This window comes from Diabrotica virgifera, chromosome 7 (genome assembly GCF_917563875.1).
Source record: "Diabrotica virgifera virgifera chromosome 7, PGI_DIABVI_V3a".
NCBI lineage: Eukaryota > Metazoa > Arthropoda > Insecta > Coleoptera > Chrysomelidae > Diabrotica > Diabrotica virgifera.
Window position 1 is genome coordinate 115,158,876 of NC_065449.1, and position 23,184 is coordinate 115,182,059.

The 23,184-nt window shown below is 31.5% G+C and overlaps 2 protein-coding genes across 3 annotated transcripts in view; one reads left to right on the forward strand and one right to left on the reverse strand.

Moving 5' to 3' along the window:
* The window catches only part of LOC126887904 (uncharacterized), a 51,467-nt gene extending 48,548 nt beyond the window's left edge, over positions 1–2,919 (reverse strand). Inside the window, exon 1 of the mRNA XM_050655802.1 lies at positions 2,792–2,919. The gene's annotated coding sequence lies outside the window, so the exon portion shown is untranslated. The remainder of the gene's footprint in view (positions 1–2,791) is intronic.
* LOC114328629 (lithostathine-1) overlaps positions 2,746–23,184 on the forward strand; it is a 48,685-nt gene continuing 28,246 nt past the window's right edge. Inside the window, exons 1-3 of one of the 2 annotated variants that reach the window (XM_050655799.1) lie at positions 2,746–2,911; positions 11,712–11,788; positions 11,854–11,974. In XM_050655799.1, coding sequence (XP_050511756.1) covers positions 2,761–2,911; positions 11,712–11,788; positions 11,854–11,974 — 349 coding nt within the window. In that variant the 5' untranslated portion in view covers positions 2,746–2,760. The remainder of the gene's footprint in view (positions 2,912–11,711; positions 11,789–11,853; positions 11,975–23,184) is intronic. The other variant, XM_050655800.1, reaches the window with a different exon arrangement.

Consider the following 23,184-nt stretch of genomic DNA (forward strand, 5'->3'; position numbering starts at 1 on the left):
TTACATGGTAGGTATCGAAATGAAGCAACTGATACCAGAAAACAAAAACAAAATAAAAGAAAAGAAATGTATAAATAAACCAATTCGGTTTGCAACAAAAAAAGAGCAAGAAACATACGGAGAAACAATGGAAAAAGAACTAAAAAAGATACAAATAGAAGAACGAACGGAGAACAACTGGGAAATCATAAAGCAAGTAATGAACAAAGCAGCAAAAGGATGTAATAAACAAGAGATTAGAAAGAGGAAGGAGTGGTTCGACATAGAGTGCCAAAAAGAAATAGAACTAAGACAATCATTAAGGTTGGAAGTGATCAAGAAAGAAACAACAGAGACGAATAATAGATATATAAAGCAAAGACAAAAATAAAGAGGTTGTTGAGAGAAAATAAGAGAAAACACTTAGATAATAAACTAAAAGAAATAGAAGAGAACTACAGAAATTAAAAAATAAAAAACCTGTATCAAGGTGCCAGAAACGAGAAAAGAGGATACCAGCAAAAACCCATATTCGTTAAAAACAAAGCTGGAGATAATATAAGCGGTGAAGCAGAGATAGTAGAGAGATGGAAAGAGTATTTTGACGAATTACTAAATGGCAAGAATAAGCCAAACCAAAGTGAATCCATGGAAGCAGAGACAGAAAACGAACACTTAGAAGACATAGAAGATAATTCACCCAGCAAAGAACAAATCGAGGAAATCATTAAAAATCTTAAAAACAACAAATGCCCTGGAAGCGATAACATAACAGCAGAGATGATGAAATATGGTGGAAAATTGCTGAATGATTGGATACACAAAATCATAAAAGATATATGGTTAAAAGAACGAATACCAGAGGACTGGAAGGAAGCAATTATCTGCCCATTACATAAAAAAAGGCGACAAAACAGAATACATTAATTAGAGAGGAATAGCATTACTAAATACCGTATACAAAATCCTAGCAAAATCCATAAAAGATAAACTCGAAAAAGAAGCGGAAAATATAATAGGCGAATATCAGAGCGGATTTAGAAGAGAGAGAAGCACAACGGACCAAGTATTCGTAATTAGAGAATTACAAGCAGAAAGCTATGAACACAACCTACCAACGATAGCACTATTCATCGACATTCAACAAGCATACGATAAAATAAAGAGGAAGAAATTAAAAGAGGCGCTTGAGAAATTGGGAGTTAGCAGAAAGTTACGTAACATGATACATATTTCTCTTGAGAATATAGAAAACAGAGTCCAAATAAACAGTCACTCATCAGAAAAATTTATAGTAAATGAAGGGCGATCCTCTGTCATCTTTACTCTTCAACTTATGCCTAGAAAAAATAATGCGAGAAGCGAAAATCAATAGAGAAGGACTCATATATCAAAGAAGATACCAAGTATTGGCGTTTGCGGATGATGTGGTGTTACTGGCAAGAGGAAAAAAAGAGCTACAGGAGATGGTACAGAGAATAGTAAAAGCAGCGAAGAAAATGGGACTGTATATAAATGCAACTAAAACAAAATGTATGGAGTGGACAGATGGTCAGTTCAGGAATGGACAAAAGTTTAAAGTAGAAGTAGAAGAAGGAACATCATACGTATTCGAAATGGTAAAAAGATTTACATACCTAGGAGCAATAATATCACGTAAACCTATCATTAAAGAAGAAATACAAGCTAGAATAATGGCAGGCAATAGAAGTGTACATGCGCTTAATGTAATGTTGAAAAGCAAATTTCTATTGAAAAGGGCAAAAATACAGCTATACAAAACAACTATACAGCCAATAGTAACATACTGTAGTGAGACATGGACAATGAACAAAATTTACTGGAGATCTGGGATAGGAAAATCCTGAGGAAGATATATGGAGGAAAAATGAGGGACGGTTTATGGATAAGAAGATTAAATGATGAGTTAAAGCAATTATACAACCAACCTAATATAATAGGAGTGATAAACGCTCAAAGACTTAGATGGCGAGGTCACATTGAAAGGATGCCAAACACGAGGATTCCAAAAGGGTACTAAACTACACTATAACTTCAAGAAAGAGAAGAGGAAGGCCGAAAAATAGATGGAAGCAAGACGTCGAAAAAGATTTGGAAAGAATGGGGCTAGAGGGTCAAAAAAGAAAAATGAATAACAGGAAGCAATGGAGGAAAATCACATATCAAGCCAGAGAAGAGCTCAGCACATAAAGAAACGTGAAAATGAAGAAAAAAACAAACTTTTCAAGCCATGGGCCTTTAAGGCCTTTAGTGCTATTATATATATAACAATATTAAATAAAATGATGTTGAATAAATTTTATCATTTAATGGGTTTTACGAATTTGTTTATTCTCTTTGCGGGCTCTGTCTAACATCTCAGTACTCGTCATAATTATTAATTTAATTAAATGGATATAAACCAAATATAGAAAAAATCTATAAAATTTACTAAATTTTGTGAGTGGTCTCTTTTTCTGACGAGCAATGTATAATTGTGATAGTATTATAGTATAATATAATTATTTACAGTGTTTTTTTTTGCTTTCCACAAGTTATTTTACGAAATGTTACATGTTGAATGCCGTCAATTAAGAGAAAATGGTAAGATGATTTTATATGGAATCTCCAAGAGATATAAAATATATTATGACTTTATAACTTATTTACATCTAAATAACAATTTTTTAAATTATTGATGTACATTAAAGAAAAACCCAAAACTTTGACCTCGGTAAGATAAGTAGTAAATAACACATTATAAATAAATAAATTATAATTATGTTAACGGGCAAGAATTTTATCGACTTACTTGAACAAAGAGTATTAGAAACCAGTTTTATAAATATGTGTTTTAAGTTTGTTGGTGTGTTAATCTTAGTTAACCTATTTTCAAGTTATCATGTGGATGCTCAAATTATAGATCAAGTTGGTAAGAAAATTATTTGTCATCTAAATTTTTTGCTTGTTTCCTTTTTGGAACCATAATCATAAAGAAACACGTAGGTACAACTACAACATTGAGTGACTTAACCTCAAATTTATTGAGTCACGTGTTTGTGTCAACGAACTGTCAACACTGATGGAATCGCCATAAAACGAAGTTAATGGCGCCAGGATGAGATAGAAGATAATCAGGTAAAGGAGGGAAGATAATCGGACAGTGCTAGTCAGGTACGTTGTAGTAGTAACAAAATTTTACCTGAAAATTCTCTGTCTCTCTCATGTCCCTCTAGAAGTGCTAGAACCTCTCTCTTGTATGTTGGCGCCTATCTCGCTTCACTGTTGGAATGGGACGGGGCCATTCCATCAGTGTTGACAGTTCATTGGTTTGTGTTAATTTCCATGTTTGTTTATATTAACGTTAGATGACGCAAAACATGAGAACCGGCATGGCCTGATTCTCATGGGTGCACTATGAAACCCGCTCCAATCTTGACGATGCGATGTAATCATTAGAGATGCACTAATTTGTAGCGAAAAATGTAAAATTTAGATTAGGTCTATTTAAAAATTTTTTAAAGTGTAGGTTTTTTTTATGTAAAAGACGGCTCCAAACGTTTTAAAAGCAAATATAAATTATTTTTTGCACGATTGATCATTCTTGACTGTTAACCGTGACAGATTTTACGTCAGTAGGTGACATTTACTAGCAACTCGACGGTAAGTAATCCAACTCGACGGTAAATACTCCAACTCGACGGTAAGTAATTCACTTACTGTCGAGTTAAAAAATCTCTTAATTTTAATTTATTTTTTGAAAGAATAAAGAAAACTAACGAATTATTTATTAATATTGAAACTTATGGTACAATTTGTTAAATTATTTAATGAAATCCCACTTGTTTGGGCTGTGGTTTCACTTCTAACAGAAACTCCTGCAGAATCGCATAAATTAGTAGTATCCAACATTTTTTCTCTTCAAATACGCGATCAAAGTTGAAAACTTGGAAATATCAATGCCATCATAAAGAAAAACGGTCGATTTAATCATTGAATATTCTGCCCAGAGGCTTCCAGGAGCTTTCAACTGCATATGTCTTTGAACGAAATATGCCAATAGAGTCTTTTCTTCGATTCTTAAATTCTTGCCTTCGCACCATTTTTTAAAACTTTGGTAGGTATTTTGATAACGGATTTTGGATTTTTCGGGAATAATTGCGGAACACCCTTCTTCCCAAGCCCGTTCAATTTCTTCAAATTCACTTTCGCTCATATTTTAATTTGTAATAATCAAAATTGTACTTAAAATTATTGACAACTAAATAAAAACTCAAATCTCCATTGTTGTTATGCACCCTAGTTACTACCTAACAACCAAAGTATCTATCTTGATAAAATGAATGACACTAGTCAATATGACGAAAATGTTTAATTTTATAATTTATAATGGTATCAATCGTGCAAAAAACGTTATAAGCATGTCGAACGTTAAGGGTAACCGATCTCAGAAAATAATTGGAGTCGTCGATCCGTTCCTCCTCCAAACAATTGTCTTCGATCGGTATAAAACCTTTACCGTTCTCCATACTTAATATTTATACTATATTGATTTTTTAAGTTTTGTCAATAACTGTGTAATAATTTATTTTATATTGTATATTGATAAATCACTACTATGTGTAATAGACAAATAATTATTTGTCAATAACATTTATAAAAGCCGTTGAAAAATTAGATAAGGAAGTGAAGAGAATAGGGCTACAGATAAACCAGCACAAAACAAAATACATGACGCTAGGGAAGGACGACACAACAAATCAGAAATATCTAAAAACACAGAACCATAAATCTGAAAATGTATCCACCTTTAGCTACCTGGGAGCAACAATAGGGAAAACTGGAAAATAACGAACAGAGGAAATAATTCTGAAAGGCAAAAAGCATATGGAATGAATATAAATCTGCTGAGAAGCAAGACCCTGAGCAACAGAACCAAGATTAACCTATATAAGACCTGTTGTTACATATGTGATGGAAAAAACAACGATTGACAAGAAAGAAGAAGATATGTAGTCTTCTGAAATTTGAAAGAAAAATAATATGAACAATACTTTGGGCCACATGTAACAAGAGAGGGAGAAATACGAATGAAAACAAATGCCGAAATTGAAAAAGAATTAAAGAGAGAAAACATAGTCAGATACATAAAATCGCTTCGCTTAGAATGGATAGGACATATACAGAGACGCCCACGATCAGATATGTTGAGAAAGATAACTAACTGGACACCACTATGGCCCAGCTGTAGAGGAAGACCCAGAAGAAGATGGCTGGGTGATGTAGAAGAAGACTTCATCATCAATATCGGTGACCGCTGACAGCCCATGGAGGGCCATGGTCACCCGTTGTGATTTCTAGGCTCTAAAGTTTTACACGGTGTGGAGGCCAGCCACACGCATAACTCCTCAAAAGTTCTAACGATATTTATCTAAAATATTACTTTCTTGCTCCTTTTTTGAGGAGGTCTTTTCGGCGTTATGCGTATTTTGCTTGTTTGACTATAGCTGCCCATGTTTTTCTTTCCTTTGCTTGTTTCTCCCATTCTCGTATTTCTAGGTCTTTCAAATCCTGACTAATACCATCAATCCATCTCGTTCTGGGCCTACCTCTCGGTCTCTTCCCATTTAATTCTTTTCTTAGAACTTTTTTTGTATTTCTCTTATTATCTGTCCTTTCTACGTGTCCTAATCAACTCAGTCGTTTACTTCGTATTTCTCTTATGATAGTCGGTCTGTTAAACATTCTATTTATTCCGTGGTTCATCCTTATACGCCATTCTCCATTCTCCTGTATAGGTCCATATATTTTCCTTAAGATTTTTCTTTCCCATCTAAGAAGTTGTTCCTCTTGTTCACTAGTCAAGGTCCATGTTTCTGATGCATACATTACTACAGGTCTCATTACTGTTGTGTGTATTTTTACTTTTTAATTAATAGATACTGATTTTGACTTTATGATAGTTTGTAGGCTGTAGTATTAGAGGTGTACTGGAGGTCTATCACTGATTGTAATAGAGTTGTGTTATTAGTCTTAAATCTCTTTCATGTAGGTCTTTATTTTTTGAGTTTCCATGAGTCGATCACGTTTTACTTTATCAAACGCTTTATTGTAGTCTATAAAACAGACGTAAAGAGGACGGTTAATATCCAAAGATATCTGTGTCAGCACTTTGAAGAAGAATAATGTCGAGTCTGATAATATACTTGTGTTTTATAGACTTTCAGAAAGCTTTTGACCAGGTGAAACATGACAAACTAATAGATATTTTAAGGTCATGTTCAACAGAATTTTAAAGGTATGTATGTGACATTAAGCTTATGGTTCTTAATCACTGCATTTTTTGGCATTCACTTTCTATGGCAAACACATAAATGCTGATGTCAACATTTCTCTAGGGATGATTACCGTAGTATAGATATCCTCGAACAGTTCTACTATTATGTCCACGTTTTACTCGTTGACCAACTTGGTAATTCATCTGGATCAGCAGATTTATTGGTTTTCATTGAGTTTAATCCCTGACTAAGCTCTGATTTGGCAATCGCTGGGCCTACATCTCCCGTTTGACCATCTACGGATGTACTAGCTTCTCTCTGGTCATGAAACAGTTCCTTGATGTACTCTTTTCATCGTCGTAGTTTTTGTTCTGTCTCCATTATAATATTTCGTATTCTTCTATTTCGTATTCCGACTAGTTATTTGACCTTTTTATGTAGGTTGAAGTTGCCATATATGTTTTGCAGTTCTTCTATTTCTTTACTTGTTTCAGAGAAGTAGGTTTCTTTAGCCTTTCTAGTTTTTCTTCTCATTTGGATTTGAAGCTGTTTATAGCGGGTCTTACTGATGGTTTTGTTTCTTCTTCCTTCATTTATGAACTCCAGAATTTCCTTCGTCATCCATTCTTCTTTCTTACAATTGGTTGTTGTAAGTACTTTCTGACTTGACTCTAATATAGAGGTTTTGAAGAATTGCCACTGCTGTTCTACGTTTCAATTTTTGTATGGGGTTCTGTCTAGATTTGTGTTGATTTCGTGTTTGACATTTCCTTTAGTTTTTGTATGTTAAGCTTATTATTTATGCGGCTTTTTTACGTCTTTTTTAGTGAAAGTTGAAACATAGCAATAAGAAGACTGTAATCAGAAGATACGTCCACTCCTGGATATGCCTTTAATGCATGAATTGAGTTGCGATATATGTGCTTTATTAGGATGTAGTCAATTTGATTTCTGACGATTTTGTTGTCTTTGTCAGCTAGCGATTTCCATGTATAAAGGCGTCGCTTAAGTAATTTAAAGAATGTATTTGCGGATGTAACATTATGCTCCTGGCAAAATTCTATTAGGCGATCTCCTCTGTCGAAGTCGTTTCGTTCACCAAGCCCATACATTAGGGTAGCATTTTCCTTCCCCAATTTTTGCGTTGAAGTCACCCATGACCACTGTTATGTCTCTAGATGCTGTGAGATGTAATGTTTTTTGAAGTTTGCTATAAAAGTTTTCTATTTCTTCTTCATTTTTGTCAGCACTAGTGTCTGTAAATTTGGTTGTCTAAATAATTTAAAAATTCAAACCTTTGGAACGTGTTGTTGGAACATAAATAAAGTAAGTTTTACATGGGCTACGATTAATATTAATTTTGCCGCACATGCCATACAGTTTACCATCATTTTCAACGAAAACTTTTCGTTTATAAATTCACAAAGTCTGTGCGATCGTGCGTTGCCGCTCCTGCAATACCTAGAGCAGATTTATTGATGCATTCCCATGTAGTTTTGTCTTCTGAATCCAAATCTGAAAGCGCCATTTCGATACCTCTAACCGTCTTTGAGATAATCGACCTCAAAGTCTAAAATGTGACGTCACAATCCTTTTATTTTCTGCCGACAACGTCAGCTGAAATCGTTGCTAGTAAGTAGGCTAGTTTTTTAATCTGAATTTATTAAGCAAAGCATATGTTATTTACATTTGAGTTTGACACTTCGTGAATGTCAAACCAATTTTTAAATTAAGAATTACTAAAATATCAATGACATTTGATAGTGAATTTGATTATTATATAAAATAAATAACATGTTCAAACATACAATTCGAATATATTTTGAAAGCAATAATTTATTATTAACTTTAAAAGGTTTATACGAGTATATGGCCTCCCCTTTAATGGGAGTACCTAATGATAAATGGACTGTTCCATTTGTTATGAAATGAAAATTGTTATTATAGTCGGTTCGCTAAACTCAGACACAACAGGCTCGTGATTTTAGTAGGTAATTTTTTTATTTTTGTCAATTTTGCCAAAATTGGCAAAATTACTAATTATTTAGTAATTATTAACTATTTAGTAATTATTCTCTTTTGCCAAATTGGGAAAATTACTGACTAAAATCACTAGCCAGTTGTATTGTGTCTGAGTATGAAATGTTGTTTGGAATAAAAAATTATGGTCTGACATGTGCAATTACATCCTTTTAATGGAAAAAAATATTTGAAGATTTTTCTAAAATTATGGATACCAACAACATTTTCATTTAAAATTCTTTTATTTGTAATTTGACGAAGAAAAGTTATTCTTCATAAAAAGCTCTTCATGGTGTAGTAGAGTCTGGAGTCTAGGATTTATGATGCAACCATCGTATATCAAATTTTATTAATTTTATACGACGTACATAAAAAATATGAATTTCGATCAAGAGTAAAGTACCTTTATAGTTCATAACATTTAAATTAGAATGATATAATTGGACATTAAAACATAATTTTTAATTCTAAACAACTTTTCATATTAGCAATTTTCAATATTATGAATTAAAATAAGTAAATATACAAAGTTTTCGTTATGATAATGCTCGCATTTTCAGCTTGTTTTTTATACATTCGGGATACTTACTAATTTTCGTAATATCTTGCTTAATTTTTATGCTAGAGGCTTTTATCAAAGCTTATTTTAAAGGTCTGAAAAACTACTTTAAAAATGTTTAGCAACATTTTATATGAAAAATTAATCATTTTCTCGTTATTTGAGCTCAAATCTTTGCATAAATTTACGAAAAACAAATAGTTCGTTTTCAATGACTCATAAGTTGCTTACTATTATCTAAAAAATTTAATTAAAACTGACTAATTTTTGTGTTTTTTATAAACTTTCATTTTAATGAGAATGATATTTTCAAGAAAATGCGTAATTTTCGAGTTTTTCGCCAAAAACTGTTAAAAAAACAGTTTTTTTTTTTTAATTTTCAACCGCGAATAACTCAGAAATAAGTTGCTTACTATTATCTAAAAAATTTAATTAAAACTGACTAATTTTTGTGTTTTTTATAAACTTTCATTTTAATGAGAATGATATTTTCAAGAAAATGCGTAATTTTCGAGTTTTTCGCCAAAAACTGTTAAAAAAACAGTTTTTTTTTTAATTTTCAACCGCGAATAACTCAGAAATTATTAAAGTTAAATAAAAAATTGTACTCTATATTTTCTTCACAAAATTTAATTTTCTATCGATTTACGGTGTTATTTTGAAATTTTAAATTTCCACTTCGTGAAAGGGTGGCATTCACCCCCAGGTTGGAAGCATACATTGACACCAAGTCAGATTTGTTACTTGAATTATTTTTGAGCTACTCTCAAAATTTCAAACATCTCCATGAAAGCCTTTAGAATTGCGAGGTGAATTGCTTGAATGACAGTTTAGTTTTCGGGATGGTTGCGGTTGCAGAAATAGTTATTTTCCTAACTAGTGCGGAAAGTGATACTTTCACGCACAAGACTGTCGTTGACCCAAACGACGCGATAGCAGAGTTCGGGCAAGCAGTCGAGTGCGGGAAGACACTTTACGCATGAGTTAAGAACAATATTTTTCTAGGGCCGTGCGTTTGGAAAAAATCACAAAATATATCAAAAAATATCAATTTTTATTTAGAAGTGAAAATACATAAATTATTTCTTTGACAAGGTTGTCAAAACCAAACTTTCAATATAATGGGTTACCACAACGACGATATTGGTTTCCATGAGGACGATTCAAAACCATTGTAATAATTGTCTACTGATCTAACTTTTAAATATTATGTCAAAATAATTTTATTTCATCGAATTATCAGTAGTAATTGCACAAGAGCTCTAAAATTCTATATAAATTTTAGAGTTCGAGTGCAATTTGTTGCGATTATTTCATGAATTCAACTGTTCAAAACCAAAATTTTATTGTAATTTATTTATGTAAGTACATATTAGTACAATTAAATACAAAGTTTTTATAAATATTTGACGATTGAAAGTCATCACTAGACTTAGGCAAATATGCAAATAAAAAAGTATGAAATATGCGCATAAATATGCAGTATTTTACCCTAAAATATGCATGTTAATCTATGTAATAAAAACAGTATTTACAAATGTTTCTTTATTTACAAAAATGTTTAAAATATCTTCACATGTTTTATTAATTAACATGTACCTATATATTTTACAAAGAAAGCTTATGTAATTAAATATTAAAGTAATATTTAACTATTTTAACAAATAAATGATAATATTACATATTTCGAATTGTGGTAACAATAAATTATCAAATGCTGTTCAAAATTTTCAATTTTTCTATCAAATTTACGATAATAGGTGGTTGTAAATTAAATGGTTCGGAAAATGTCCTAGCTAGTACATGGTTGCTTTAAATTTTTGGAAAATTTCCTTCCCAGTATGTATTACTTTTAATGTTTTGACACAATGATTTAAATTCTTTTATTCAAAATGAACTGTCTAACAATGATAATTTGAAAGATTCTATCTGGGTAATAGTTTTCTGAACAAAACAATAGTTTGATTTTATGAATTGCACTGAACTGTATTTTCGGTATTTTCAAAGCACAATAATTATTCACAATTACAAAGACACTGTTCATTTTACAACAAAAGTGAAATGGACCGTCAAAATACAAATTTTTACCTAGAGATATAAACTGGCAGATTTTGGAAGCCTTGTATCAAGGACAAAACGTGGTACATTGCAATACCAAAAATTTGAATAGGTACCTAGATATTATAAAACAAAATATTGAGATTTCCAAGCTATTTGTTACCTGAATATAAAGAGATATGTATAGTTACAACCAAAATTTCAAATTATATGCGTTTTATGCACACTTATATAAAAATATGCAAAATTGTAAATTTTTGCATTTTTTATGCATAATATGCAAAATATGCAATTTGCATATTTGCCTAAGTCTAGTCATCACTTTTATAATTTTTAAAACATTAATTGTCATTAATGTCACTGAATGTATTTTTTCGTGGCAACGAAGGGCATCTGACGTAATATACTTAACGACGGGCAATTATCAAAAATTATTATCGATTTAATTCAGATTTCTGTAGTTTTTTATTGGTCAGAATCTCCTGTGAATGAAATAATCTCGCTAATTTTATTAAAACATAAACACAATAAGATAAATTTTAAATAAATTAGTAAATAATATCTAAATACTAGTTTATTGCATGTATTATAATATATTATAATGCCATATTACAAGGTATTTTATTTCACGCATGCAGTGCGGGAAAGTGCAAGTTTCGGAAACGAAATGCGTGCGTGAAAGTCGCTCTTTTAGCACGGCCGTAGAAAAACCAATATATTTTTGTTTTTTATTTCTTTTTTATCGTCAATTGACGCTAAAGTAACCAATGCCAGTTTAGATGTTATGTAGATAATTATTAGATAATTGTTTTTAGGTGATGTACAATCTCAACCCTCTTTGCATCTAATTGTAAATGGAAGCAAAAGCTATTACATTGGAGATGTTTTTCAGGTAAAAACGATTATGTTGAAAAAATAAAGGTTTCATTATTTCTTTAATAATAATTATTGTTTCAGGGCAACTTTTTTAGATCAGAACAATTCTGCAGGCAACATGGAATGAATTTAGTTTCAATAGGCTCTTCGGCAGAAAATGATTTCTTAAAAACTATCATAGTGAAAGAGGGTAAAAGTTCTGGTAATATTAAAATAAATACAACACGACTAGTCTGGACAGATTATCGGAGAATAGGCCATTTTTCGGAAAAGTTAGTTACCAGCAATTTTATTGCTGGAATCGAATCTTATGATTCTACATATTAATGATATAGGTATGCAAAGTCCGCAGATAGTGTGCTACTTTTTTATAAACAAAATGGCGCCCGCAAATCGTGTTTTTTTCAATTTTTGCTCTATAACTCCAAGATTTTAACTTTACACCAAAAACACCCAAATAAAAATTCACCGTAACTAAATTCTGCATAGAAGCGTGTTTTTCACGATATACTTTGACGAAAATTTTCCCCGCGAAATGCGGGTTTTTCCAACACAATCTTTAATTTTCAACTAAAATTTTAGATAAGTAATTGTTTATCAATAATTAAATAACTTGGTAACATAAAAGCTCTTTTTGTATACATTATAATTCCAGAAGCCGATAGAAACTGAATAAACAGTTTAGCAACAATTGAATTGTTAATTAATTATTTACGGTCGCTATAATAACCACAATAATTATGAAACACAAGAATAACTATAATTTTTGTATAAAAAGACACTGTATCTATGTAATGTACTTTATCGAATTGAAATTGGACTATTTAAGCTGCCTCAGGAATATTTGAAATTTATAAACAATTTTTTGGCTTATAAATAAATAGAATATCTCGGGAAATATTAAATTAAATTAATTGATGGATTCGACCGTTACTTGATGGAAGTTCATTTTATCTAACAATAAAAAACTGAAAACGTTTGTTTTCTATACTTCCACAAAATTTATTATATCTAAGTGACTACAGCTGTTTCGGCGGAGTGCCTTTCTCAAGTAATATAGTTTACAATGTGTTTGCCTTTTTACTTTTTACTCAAATATAGAATTTGACATCCTAGATTCTAAAGTAAGAACTGAAGTAGATAATTTAATAGACAAAAAATTTAATACACAATGTAAAAAACTAAATAATCTAATTTGCAATAGTAAAAAACTCAATACTCATACAACAAATTTTTCAAATCATAGTTTTTGCAATAGATTTATAAACTTAACAGATACTAAATTCAATAATAGTGAAATAGAACTTTTAGAGAAAGGATTCAAACACAACTTGCCTCAACATAATAATCAAAAAAATTTAGAGTATTTAGGTGTAGAGTGTGAAGTAGCGTTAAACAAAACTGCCAAAAACATAGAAAAAAGCATCATTGCAAAATCTATTACTGATGTATGTAGTGAAACTAATAATTCCTGTTTCAAAGAAAACCAAATAGCCGTTTCAATTAAAAATAAATCAATAAAACATGACATAATATTTACAAAAGCAGACAAAGGTAACACTACTATTGCTATCGACAAACGAGACTATAATAACAAAACAATAGAATTTTTAACTAACCAAAACAGTATAAAACTAAACAAAGACCCCACAGAAAAATACCGAAAACAAATTAAACTAGCCATTGAAAATTCAAAATCAATACTAAATCCAACAGAACAGAAATACTTTAATATTATGAACCCACAACCTCCTAAATTATACTCTTTTATTAAACTACACAAACCTGACCACCCAATAAGACCTGTAGTTTCTTTTTATACAGCTCCGTCATATAAAATTTCAAAAAAACTGTCAGATATTATTACAGAATACACTAAATTTTCACCTAAATTCACCGTAAAAAATACACTAGAACTAGTTAATAAAATACAACATTTTCAATTGCCCAAAAACTCCAGACTAATTTCATTTGACGTAAAAAATCTTTTTCCTAGTGTTCCTCCTACAGAAACTTTTGTTTTAGTTAAGAATCTTTTAGACCATAATAGTACAAATCCGATCATTGCATCTGAAATTTTACACCTTCTTGAAATTTGCATAAATCAAGACTATTTTGAATTCAATAATCAAATATACACAAACAACAGTGCAGGACTTATTATGGGTAATCCTCTAAGCCCATTGCTATCAGATATATTTATGAACCAACTTGAAACAACAATTTCTAATCATCCCGTATTTAAACAGTTCTTATATTGGTGGAGATACGTGGATGATATACTAGTATGCTTTACAGGAACTAACAGACAACTTGACCAATTTCTATCATATATTAATTCACTTCATAATAATATTGAGTTTACAGTAGAAACAGAACAGAATAACTCTATAAACTTTCTAGATGTAACGATTTCCAGACTACACAACAAACATGAGTTCTCCATATATCATAAACCTACCCATACTGACACAACTATACACAATTCATCATCCCATCCTACACAACACAAATTAGCAGCCTACCATAGCATGATACATAGACTGACAGAAATTCCCATGACAAAAAATAACTTCGAAATAGAACTAAACATCATTAAACAAATAGCAGTAAACAACGGCTATAACGAACAAACAGTTAACAAAATTTTAAACCAAAAACTCCATAAGAAAGCCCTGAAATTAGTGTATCCACCACCACAGAAAGAACCCAGTACCTTCTGCTCTCTCACATATACTGGCAAGATAACAACAACAATAGCCAGATACATAAAAAAGAAAGGAATAACACCAGCTTTCAGAACTAACAACAACTTAAGCAAATATATTAAGAACAATAAAAGCCGAAAGAGAAAGCAACTACAGAGTGGTGTGTACAAACTAACTTGTGGTGACTGTCCGAAAACGTACATCGGTCAAACTGGCAGAACTTTTGACAAACGGATAGCAGAACACAAAAGGGCATTCAACAATAGAAAAACAGACACTTCTACATACGCACTTCACCTTCTAGATCATAATCATTCTTTCAATGAAGAGTTTAAAATTCTACATATTCAAAATAAAGGCCTTAAGCTATCTTTTTTAGAATCTATGGAAATTAATAAACTGAAAAATACAGATATAATTCTGAATGACCAACTCGAGACAAACAGCTCCCCACTCCTCAACCTCTTCAGTTGAAGATTAAAAAGACAAACACATTGTAAACTATATTACTTGAGAAAGGCACTCCGCCGAAACAGCTGTAGTCACTTAGATATAATAAATTTTGTGGAAGTATAGAAAACAAACGTTTTCAGTTTTTTATTGTTAGATAAATTAAATTACCTAAATCATGAAACCATTCTTGGAAAAAAAGCGACAGGACGCTTCTTATAAAAGAAAAAACGTTTAATTGTGATGAGTAGTTCCTGAGATACAATTGGTCAAAATTAACTGGCATTTACGGCAAATATATAAACAATAGGATCATAATTTTCAAACCATCACCTTTTTATTTTGGTTCTATTCCACCACTCCAATTTTCATATCTTTAAAATACGCATACCATAAAAATTGACAAAAATAGCAAAATTCCAATCAAAAATTAGGTTGGAGAAAATGTAACCTTAAAGTTCAAAATCGGTATAAGTTAAAAAAATGGATTTTCTCGGCTTCCCCTTGAGCAATTTTCTTCATTCTTTTTTTGTTCTCAAGTAACTCGAGTAGAGCCACTAACGCTAACTAACGCATTATTAAATGTCAAAGTTGCTTTTGTTTTGTTATAATTAATCAATTTATTTATTATAACATTTTTAATTTGTTTAAATAAGGATTGTTTAAATAATTATACAGCTTTCAAATGAGAATATTTGTGTTTTTAACGTTAAAAGGTATATTTGTAGAAAGTTGATCTAAAAAAATTTAAAACTGGAAAAAATATGTAGTTTTCTTTTCTTATAAATAAATTAATATATTATAACAAAACAAAGGCAAGTTTGACATTTAATGAGTTAGTTAGATGGCTTCGCTCGAGTTACTTAGGAACAAAAAAAGAATGCATAAAATTGCTCCATGGGAAGCCGAAAAAATGCATTTTATTAAGTTATACCGATTTTGAATTTTGAAATTACATTTTCTCCAACCTAATTTTTGATTGGAATTTTTGGCAACTTTCACTCGTAGTATCGATAGTTTTTATTATAATAATATATGAGCTAAAGCTATGAAAATTGGTGTGGAGAAAGAGGACAAAAATAGAAAGGTGATGGTTTAAAAATTATGATACTCTTATTTATATCTTTGCTGCAAATGCAGTTCAAATTTGACGTTGTATCTCAGGAACCACTCATCAAAATTAAACGTTTTTTCTTTTATAAGAAGCTCCCTGTCGCTTTTTTTCCAAAACAGTGTCTTTTTATACAAAAATCATAGTTATCCTTCTGTATCGTAATTATTGTTGTTATTATTAGACCGAGAGATATTATACAGAAGTTCAGCCACGATTTTCTAAGTCCTGCCTTTTGCAATACTGGAAGGGTAGATGATGTACTTACAATCTGTGGAAACATCCACAAATTTCCTGTGACATTTTCCTGTAAAAATTAGATTTTCCCAAAAAATAAAAATAGGGTTTTGCGATGAATTTCTAAGTCCTGCCATATCCGTAAATAGACAGGATACTATCGATTTTATGAAGAAAATTTTTTGGGCAGGAGGGTTGCAAACGGGGTAACGGAATATATATGTATACAAACATGTAAGGAAAATAATGAAATTTTCATGATTTTCTAGGTCATGCCAACTAAATAAACTAAACATATTTATTTCAAAATGATCAAAAAAAAATATTGGCATGACGTCTCCTAATGTTTAAGTATACTTGTCCCTTGGAAAATTCTGCGGAAAATTTTCAACCTGATTCCGTGATTTTCTTAGTCTTGCCTTTAAAAAGTTATAACACTCAAATACAATCAATACCTTTTCGGTACTCGGCAGGAAGGTTAAACGGTTCTTGTAAGACGGCATGAGTCCTAGATTTGTTAGAAAATTCGTGAAAAAGTCAACTTTTTTCTGAGTCATGCCTTTTTGCACATGTGTCAAGAATCTTAATATAAGTCTATTTACAAAGAGGCAGGATAGTTTTATGGTTATTTTGTATACAGGGTGGGGCATTAGTGTGACAAAGTCCAATTACTCGTTTGTCGTAAAATATACGAAAAAAGTTATTTAGGTAAAACATGGGCCACAGATAGGAAAAAATCGATTTAACAGTATTTTCTAATATAGAGGGCCTACCCGTTTTTACAGGGTGACACAAATTTATGTTTTTTTAAATGGAATACCCTGTATATTTTTACATTTTTGGATTTTACTCGATGTTCTCTTTAATAAAATATAGTGTTTTGAAATATTATACGAGGTAGTTTAAAATATAATTACGTTTTTTTGTTAATTTTGTAGGAAAATTCACACCCTATACATATTGTTAGTGATTTAATATCCAAACTTCTATTAATTTATGTTTAAACGATTTTTAATATAGTCTACTATTATCAGTTATTAATAGTATACCAAAATGTTTAATTTTAGTATACGGGGTTGGTTGAAACTCAGAATGAGTATTTTCTGAGTTTTCTTAAATGGGACCCCTGTATTTTAGTATTATAATAAAATGATATTTTATGGTACCTTTTTATTTGTTAAGCATTTTCTATACCATATTTATATATTAATTTCGGCAGTAAATTGATACAGACAGATTACTCAGGTGGTTTTTGGGGTTTCTGAACAAGAATGTCACATTAGAACAGATCTTTACCTAGTGCTCGGGGTGACTAATATACACGCCATATTCTTAAATTTCGAGGCTTTCAGACAAACTGGTCCGCCTTTTTTTCTTCCAGAGATAAATCGATTCCATCAATTGCGAATCTCTAGTACCGGTCATAGGAATCTTTTTTGTCTTTCCCTTTTAGGTATCTTTGACACTAGATTATTAAATTGTGAGGTATTCTAGTACTAAAAGGTACTCCTGCTTTAAGTCAGTAGGATGCACGGTTTTCTGGAAAAATACATTTTAAAATTTTTCGTTTGTCGAATTTGAAAAAATTTTTAAAAAATTAAAAAAAAAAACGGTGTATTTGCCGACTTAAGCAAGAGTAACTTTTAATACGAAAATACCTCATAATTTAATACTCTACTCTCAAAAATGTCTAAAAATTTAAAGACCAATAAGTTATGAGATAAAATACCCGTTGATCTACCCAAGACGGATGCCTATGACCAGTACTAGAAATTCACCATTGATAAAATCGATTCATCTCTGGAAGAGAAATAAACGTAGCAGTTTTCGTTTTCATAAATAGAATTTTTCTAAATTCTTTTAAAATCAAAAAACCAAAAAACGAAAAATTTTTCAAATCGATTTTTCTAGAACACTGCGTATTTTTCTGAGTTAAAGCAAAAGTACCTTTTAGTAAAAAACTATCCCAGAATTTAATTATCCAGTGTCAGAAATGCCTAAAAGTTAGACAGAAAAGTTATTCTATAAAATATCCGTTTCCCTACCCAAAACGGTAACCATATGACCGGTACTAAAAATTGACAATTGATAATTGACATTTGACAATTGACCTCTGGAAGATAAATAAGTGTACCAGTTTTCGTTTTTCCAAATAAGAGCGTTATGCAGCTATTGTAAAGAAACTAATTACAAGACTTCGATATGCTTCTTCTAGACGAAGCATATCGAAGTTGAGGTAGTCCGCCAACCAGATGGTCTGATGACATCAAACGGATCGACAGAAACTTGATGCAGACAGCACAGGACAGAAATGCATGGAGAAGACTGAGGGAGACCTACATCCAGCATTGGATAGATCCGGGTTGAATTATGACGATGATGAATTACAAGACGCCATCTTTAAAGAGCTCTAGCTTTCCACGGAAGCATTTTTGAACTAGGTGAATTTAGTTAAATTTTCTTAAAATTATCTGAGGAATCTCCGGTTTTCGTTTGTTATGAGAGCTTCTGGATACCCTGTATAATATAATGGGTAGGTAAATTCCCTACTATAACCAATAAATTGTAAAAATTGTTTATTTACTTTTATTGCGTTTACTTAGATAAAAATATGATCTGATCACTTAAAATAAAGATGTTACAGTTTGCTATCAGATTTGAAAAGTGTGTAAAAATTCCGAGACATTATTCAGGAAAATAATATTTAATAGAATACGATTGTTTTAATGATATACACATTAATTTTTTGTATTATTCATTTTTGCGGTTATCCTGCCAAGTTGTAAACGGTTTTAGATTAGTGTTTTTTAAGCATACTCGACATGGTATGACTCAGAAAATTGTGGTGATATGAATATGTTTGTATAACACCCTGAAATAATTTTACAGACACACAATTTAATTTTTCTATACGAAATAACTATACAACCATCCTGCCTCCTTGAAAATAGATTTATATTAACCTTCTTGAGATATGTGCGAAATGGCATGACTTAGAAAATCGTGTAATTTTCCACGAATTTTCTTACAAATGTTTTAAATATATATAGTAAAAAAGGTGTAACTAAACATCCTGCCATTTTGAATAATGTCTACTGAAATTATTTATTTTATAACAAAATTTATTTTATGACTTAGAAAATCACGGAACCAGAGTGAAAATTTTATACAGAATTTTCCAAGAAACAAGTGCAGTTAAAGATTAGGTGACATCATGCCAGCATTTTTTTTGGTCATTTTGAAATAAATGTGATTAATTTATTAAGTTGGCAGGACTTAGAAAATTATGAAAATTTCATTATTTTCATTACATGTTTGTATATCTGTATACTCCCTTAGTCCTTTTGCAACCGTCCTGCCCAAAAAAATTTCTTCATAAAATAGATAGTATCCTGTTATTCTATGGATATGACAGGACTTAAAAATTCATCGCAACTCCCAATTTTTTTTTTTTTTCATGGAAAATCTAATTTTCACAGGAAAATGTCACAAAAAACCCGTGGATTTTTCCACAAATTGTAAGTACCTTCTCTAACCTTCCAGTATTGCAAAGGGCAGGACTTAGAAAATCGTGGTTGAGCTTCTGTTAATATCTCCCGGTTTATATAGCGACCGTAAATTTTTATTAAATAATTCAATTGTTGCTAAACTGTCTATTCAATTTCCATCGGCTTCTGGAATTGTAGTCTATACAAAAAGAGCTTTTATATTACCAAGTATCTAAAATTTTAGTTGAAAATTGAAGATTTTGTTGGGAAAACAGCATTTTCCGGGAAAAATTTTCGTCAAAGTAAATCGGGAAAAACACGCCTCTATGCAGAATTTAATTTTGGTGAAATTTTATTTAAGTTTTTTCGTGTAAGGTTAAAATCTTTGGAGTTATAGAGCAAAAATTGAAAAAAAAAGCACGATTTTCGGGCGCCATTGTATTTATAAAAAAAAGTAGCACACTATCTGAGGACTTTGCATATTATATTATTAATATATTCAATCATATGATTCGATTACAGCAATAAAATTGCTGGTAAATAACTTTTCCTTGTATTTTGCTAATTAGCCCAGGGTAGACACTAAAACCAACAATTTAAACATTAATTTATCATTAAGATACTTTTTCAAACCAGCGAAATAACATTACATATATTTTTTTGGCCATTTTTGGTCTCTCACTATAAGTTCCTATTCTAAAATTTATACACGTAACTTAAAACTAGTTCTTTAAATATGACACCCTTATATTTTTTTTATGGGAAGGAGGTGGTAAATCTTCTAAACACCCTACCAGGCTGTGTCCCCAGTATGACATGGCGTGTGCTGGATTCAGGGTGGAAGAGGTCCTCAGAGTAGTCGTGTTCACAGATAAATGCATAGCAGCCTGCGTACCAACTAAGTCCAATACCTCATCCGGACTATTAATGCGGTAGGTTCTATCCAAGCTTGGATATATGCAAATGTATCCTATTAATAGCCCTTCTCCCTCTTTCTCTGTATCTCTATTTTTGCCTCTCCAGTATTCCCTTTATTCAGTCTTTTCCCTCAGTGCTGCCTGCATTATGTTGTTTAGAGTCCTCTGTAATTCGTTTCTGTATTTAGTTAGTACTCTAAAGTATTAAAGTAAAGTAAAGTTCATTCTGCAATATTTGGAATTATTATCTTATGTTCATTTATCTATTCTTCCTGGCACTCCGTTATGCTCTTATTTCTAGTTAATATTTTCTCCTGCTCAATATTCCCGTCCCATCCCAGATTTCTGTTCCTTCCTTGAGCAATAGGTGTATGGATAATATACTCTCGATCACTTGTATGGCTATTGTTAATATTATTTTATATGCACGTGCTAACCTGAGTAGTACTTTAGTGCTTATCTTTGGTCTTTCTCTAGCATCATCCTGTAGTTCTTAATGTTAAACCTACTTGTTACATACCCGTACTGCGCAGAATACAGCAGAGTGAACCACTTCCATTAAAATTCACCTTTGAACAGTTATTGATCCTCTCACGTTGAGAGTAATCCTGGTCAGCGGCGCGGTTCTTCCCTTTGCCCAGCAAACGGCGTATTTAACGTGCTCACCAAAGTTTGCATCGTATCTAGGACTACTCACAAGTACTTTACTTTCTGATATTTTTGAAAAACTATATGGTCTCTGGCCCTCGGACCATTGAGGATCATAGCCAACATGAGGTCCGCGCTTTTCATTTACCTTTTTTTTGAGGGCTAGTTTCCCTCTCTTCATGATTGACCGAGTTTTCTTTCTGAAACATATTTATCTATACTTTCATAACTAAACAGACTTAAAAATTAAAACTTCTTCTTTCTTTCTCATAATCCTTAGTGCCTTCAGGGCGTGCGTCGGATCAAATTAAAACAACTAACTAAATATACCTATTTTGTTATATTATGTATTGGGACCGTGCAAGTTCGGCAAAGCGACACCTATTTCTACGCTCTGCAACTTTATTCGCACTTTTAATTATATTGGCCAATTATATTAGTCCTTGTTACTGGATAATTGTCAAGGCCATAGTCCAAAAAAAGAATAAGAAGAAAAAATAAGATTCAGGTTATGCTATTAAAACGTAAACAGTTGTATGTACTAAATAAAATTATTGATGGATTAGACCGTTACTTGATGGAAGTTCATTTTATCTAACAACAAAACACTGAAAACGTTTGTTTTCTATACTTCCACAAAATTTATTACAACTAAGTGACTACAGCTGTTTCGGCAGAGTGCCTTTCTCAAGAGATAGAATTTACAATGTGTTTGCCTTTTTAAGTCTTTAACTGAAGAGGTTGAGGAGTGGGGAGCTGTTTGTCTCGAGTTGGTCATTCAGAATTATATCTGTATTTTTCAACTTATTAATTTCCATAGATTCTAAAAAAGATAGCTTAAGGCCTTTATTTTGGATATGCAGAATTTGAAACTCTTCATTGAAAGAATGACTATGATCTAGAAGGTGAAGTGCTTATGTAGAGGTGTCTGTTTTTCTATTGTTGAAAGCCCTTTTGTGTTCTGCTATCCGTTTGTCAAAGGTTCTGCCAGTTTGACCGATGTAAGTTTTCGGACAGTCCCCACAAGTTAGTTTGTACACACCACTCTGTAGTTGCTTTCTCTTTGGGCTTTTATTGTTCTTAATATATTTACTTAAGTTGTTGTTAGTTCTGAAGGCTGGTGTTATTCCTTTCTTTTTTATGTATCTGGCTATTTTTGTTGTTATCTTGCCAGTATATGTGAGAGAGCAGAAGGTACTGGGTTCTTTCTGTGGTGGTGGATACACTAATTTCAGGGCTTTCTTATGGAGTTTTTGGTTTAAAATTTTGTTAACTGTTTGTTCGTTATAGCCATTGTTTACTGCTATTTGTTTAATGATGTTTAGTTCTATCTCGAAGTTATTTTTTGTCATGGGAATTTCTGTCAGTCTATGTATCATGCTATGGTAGGCTGCTAATTTGTGTTGTGTAGGATGAGACGATGAATTGTGTATGGTTGTGTCAGTATGGGTAGGTTTATGATATACGGAGAACTCATGTTTGTTGTGTAGTCTGGTAATCGTTACATCTAGAAAGTTTATGGAATTATACTGTTCTGTTTCTATTGTAAACTCAATATTATTATGAAGTGAATTAATGTATGATAGAAATTGGTCAAGTGGTCTGTTAGTTTCTGTAAAGCATACTAATATATCATCCACGTATCTCCACCAATATAAGAACTGTTTAAATACGGGATGTTTAGAAATTGTTGTTTCAAGTTGGTTTATAAATATATCTAATAGCAATGGGCTTATTCACTTTGACAAGTTGAAAAATGTGTATCACATTAATTGGGATAAATATCACTGAAAGTTTTTATACACAGACATGAATTTTGTATGTAGGTATTAAAAAATAACCTGTCGAATATC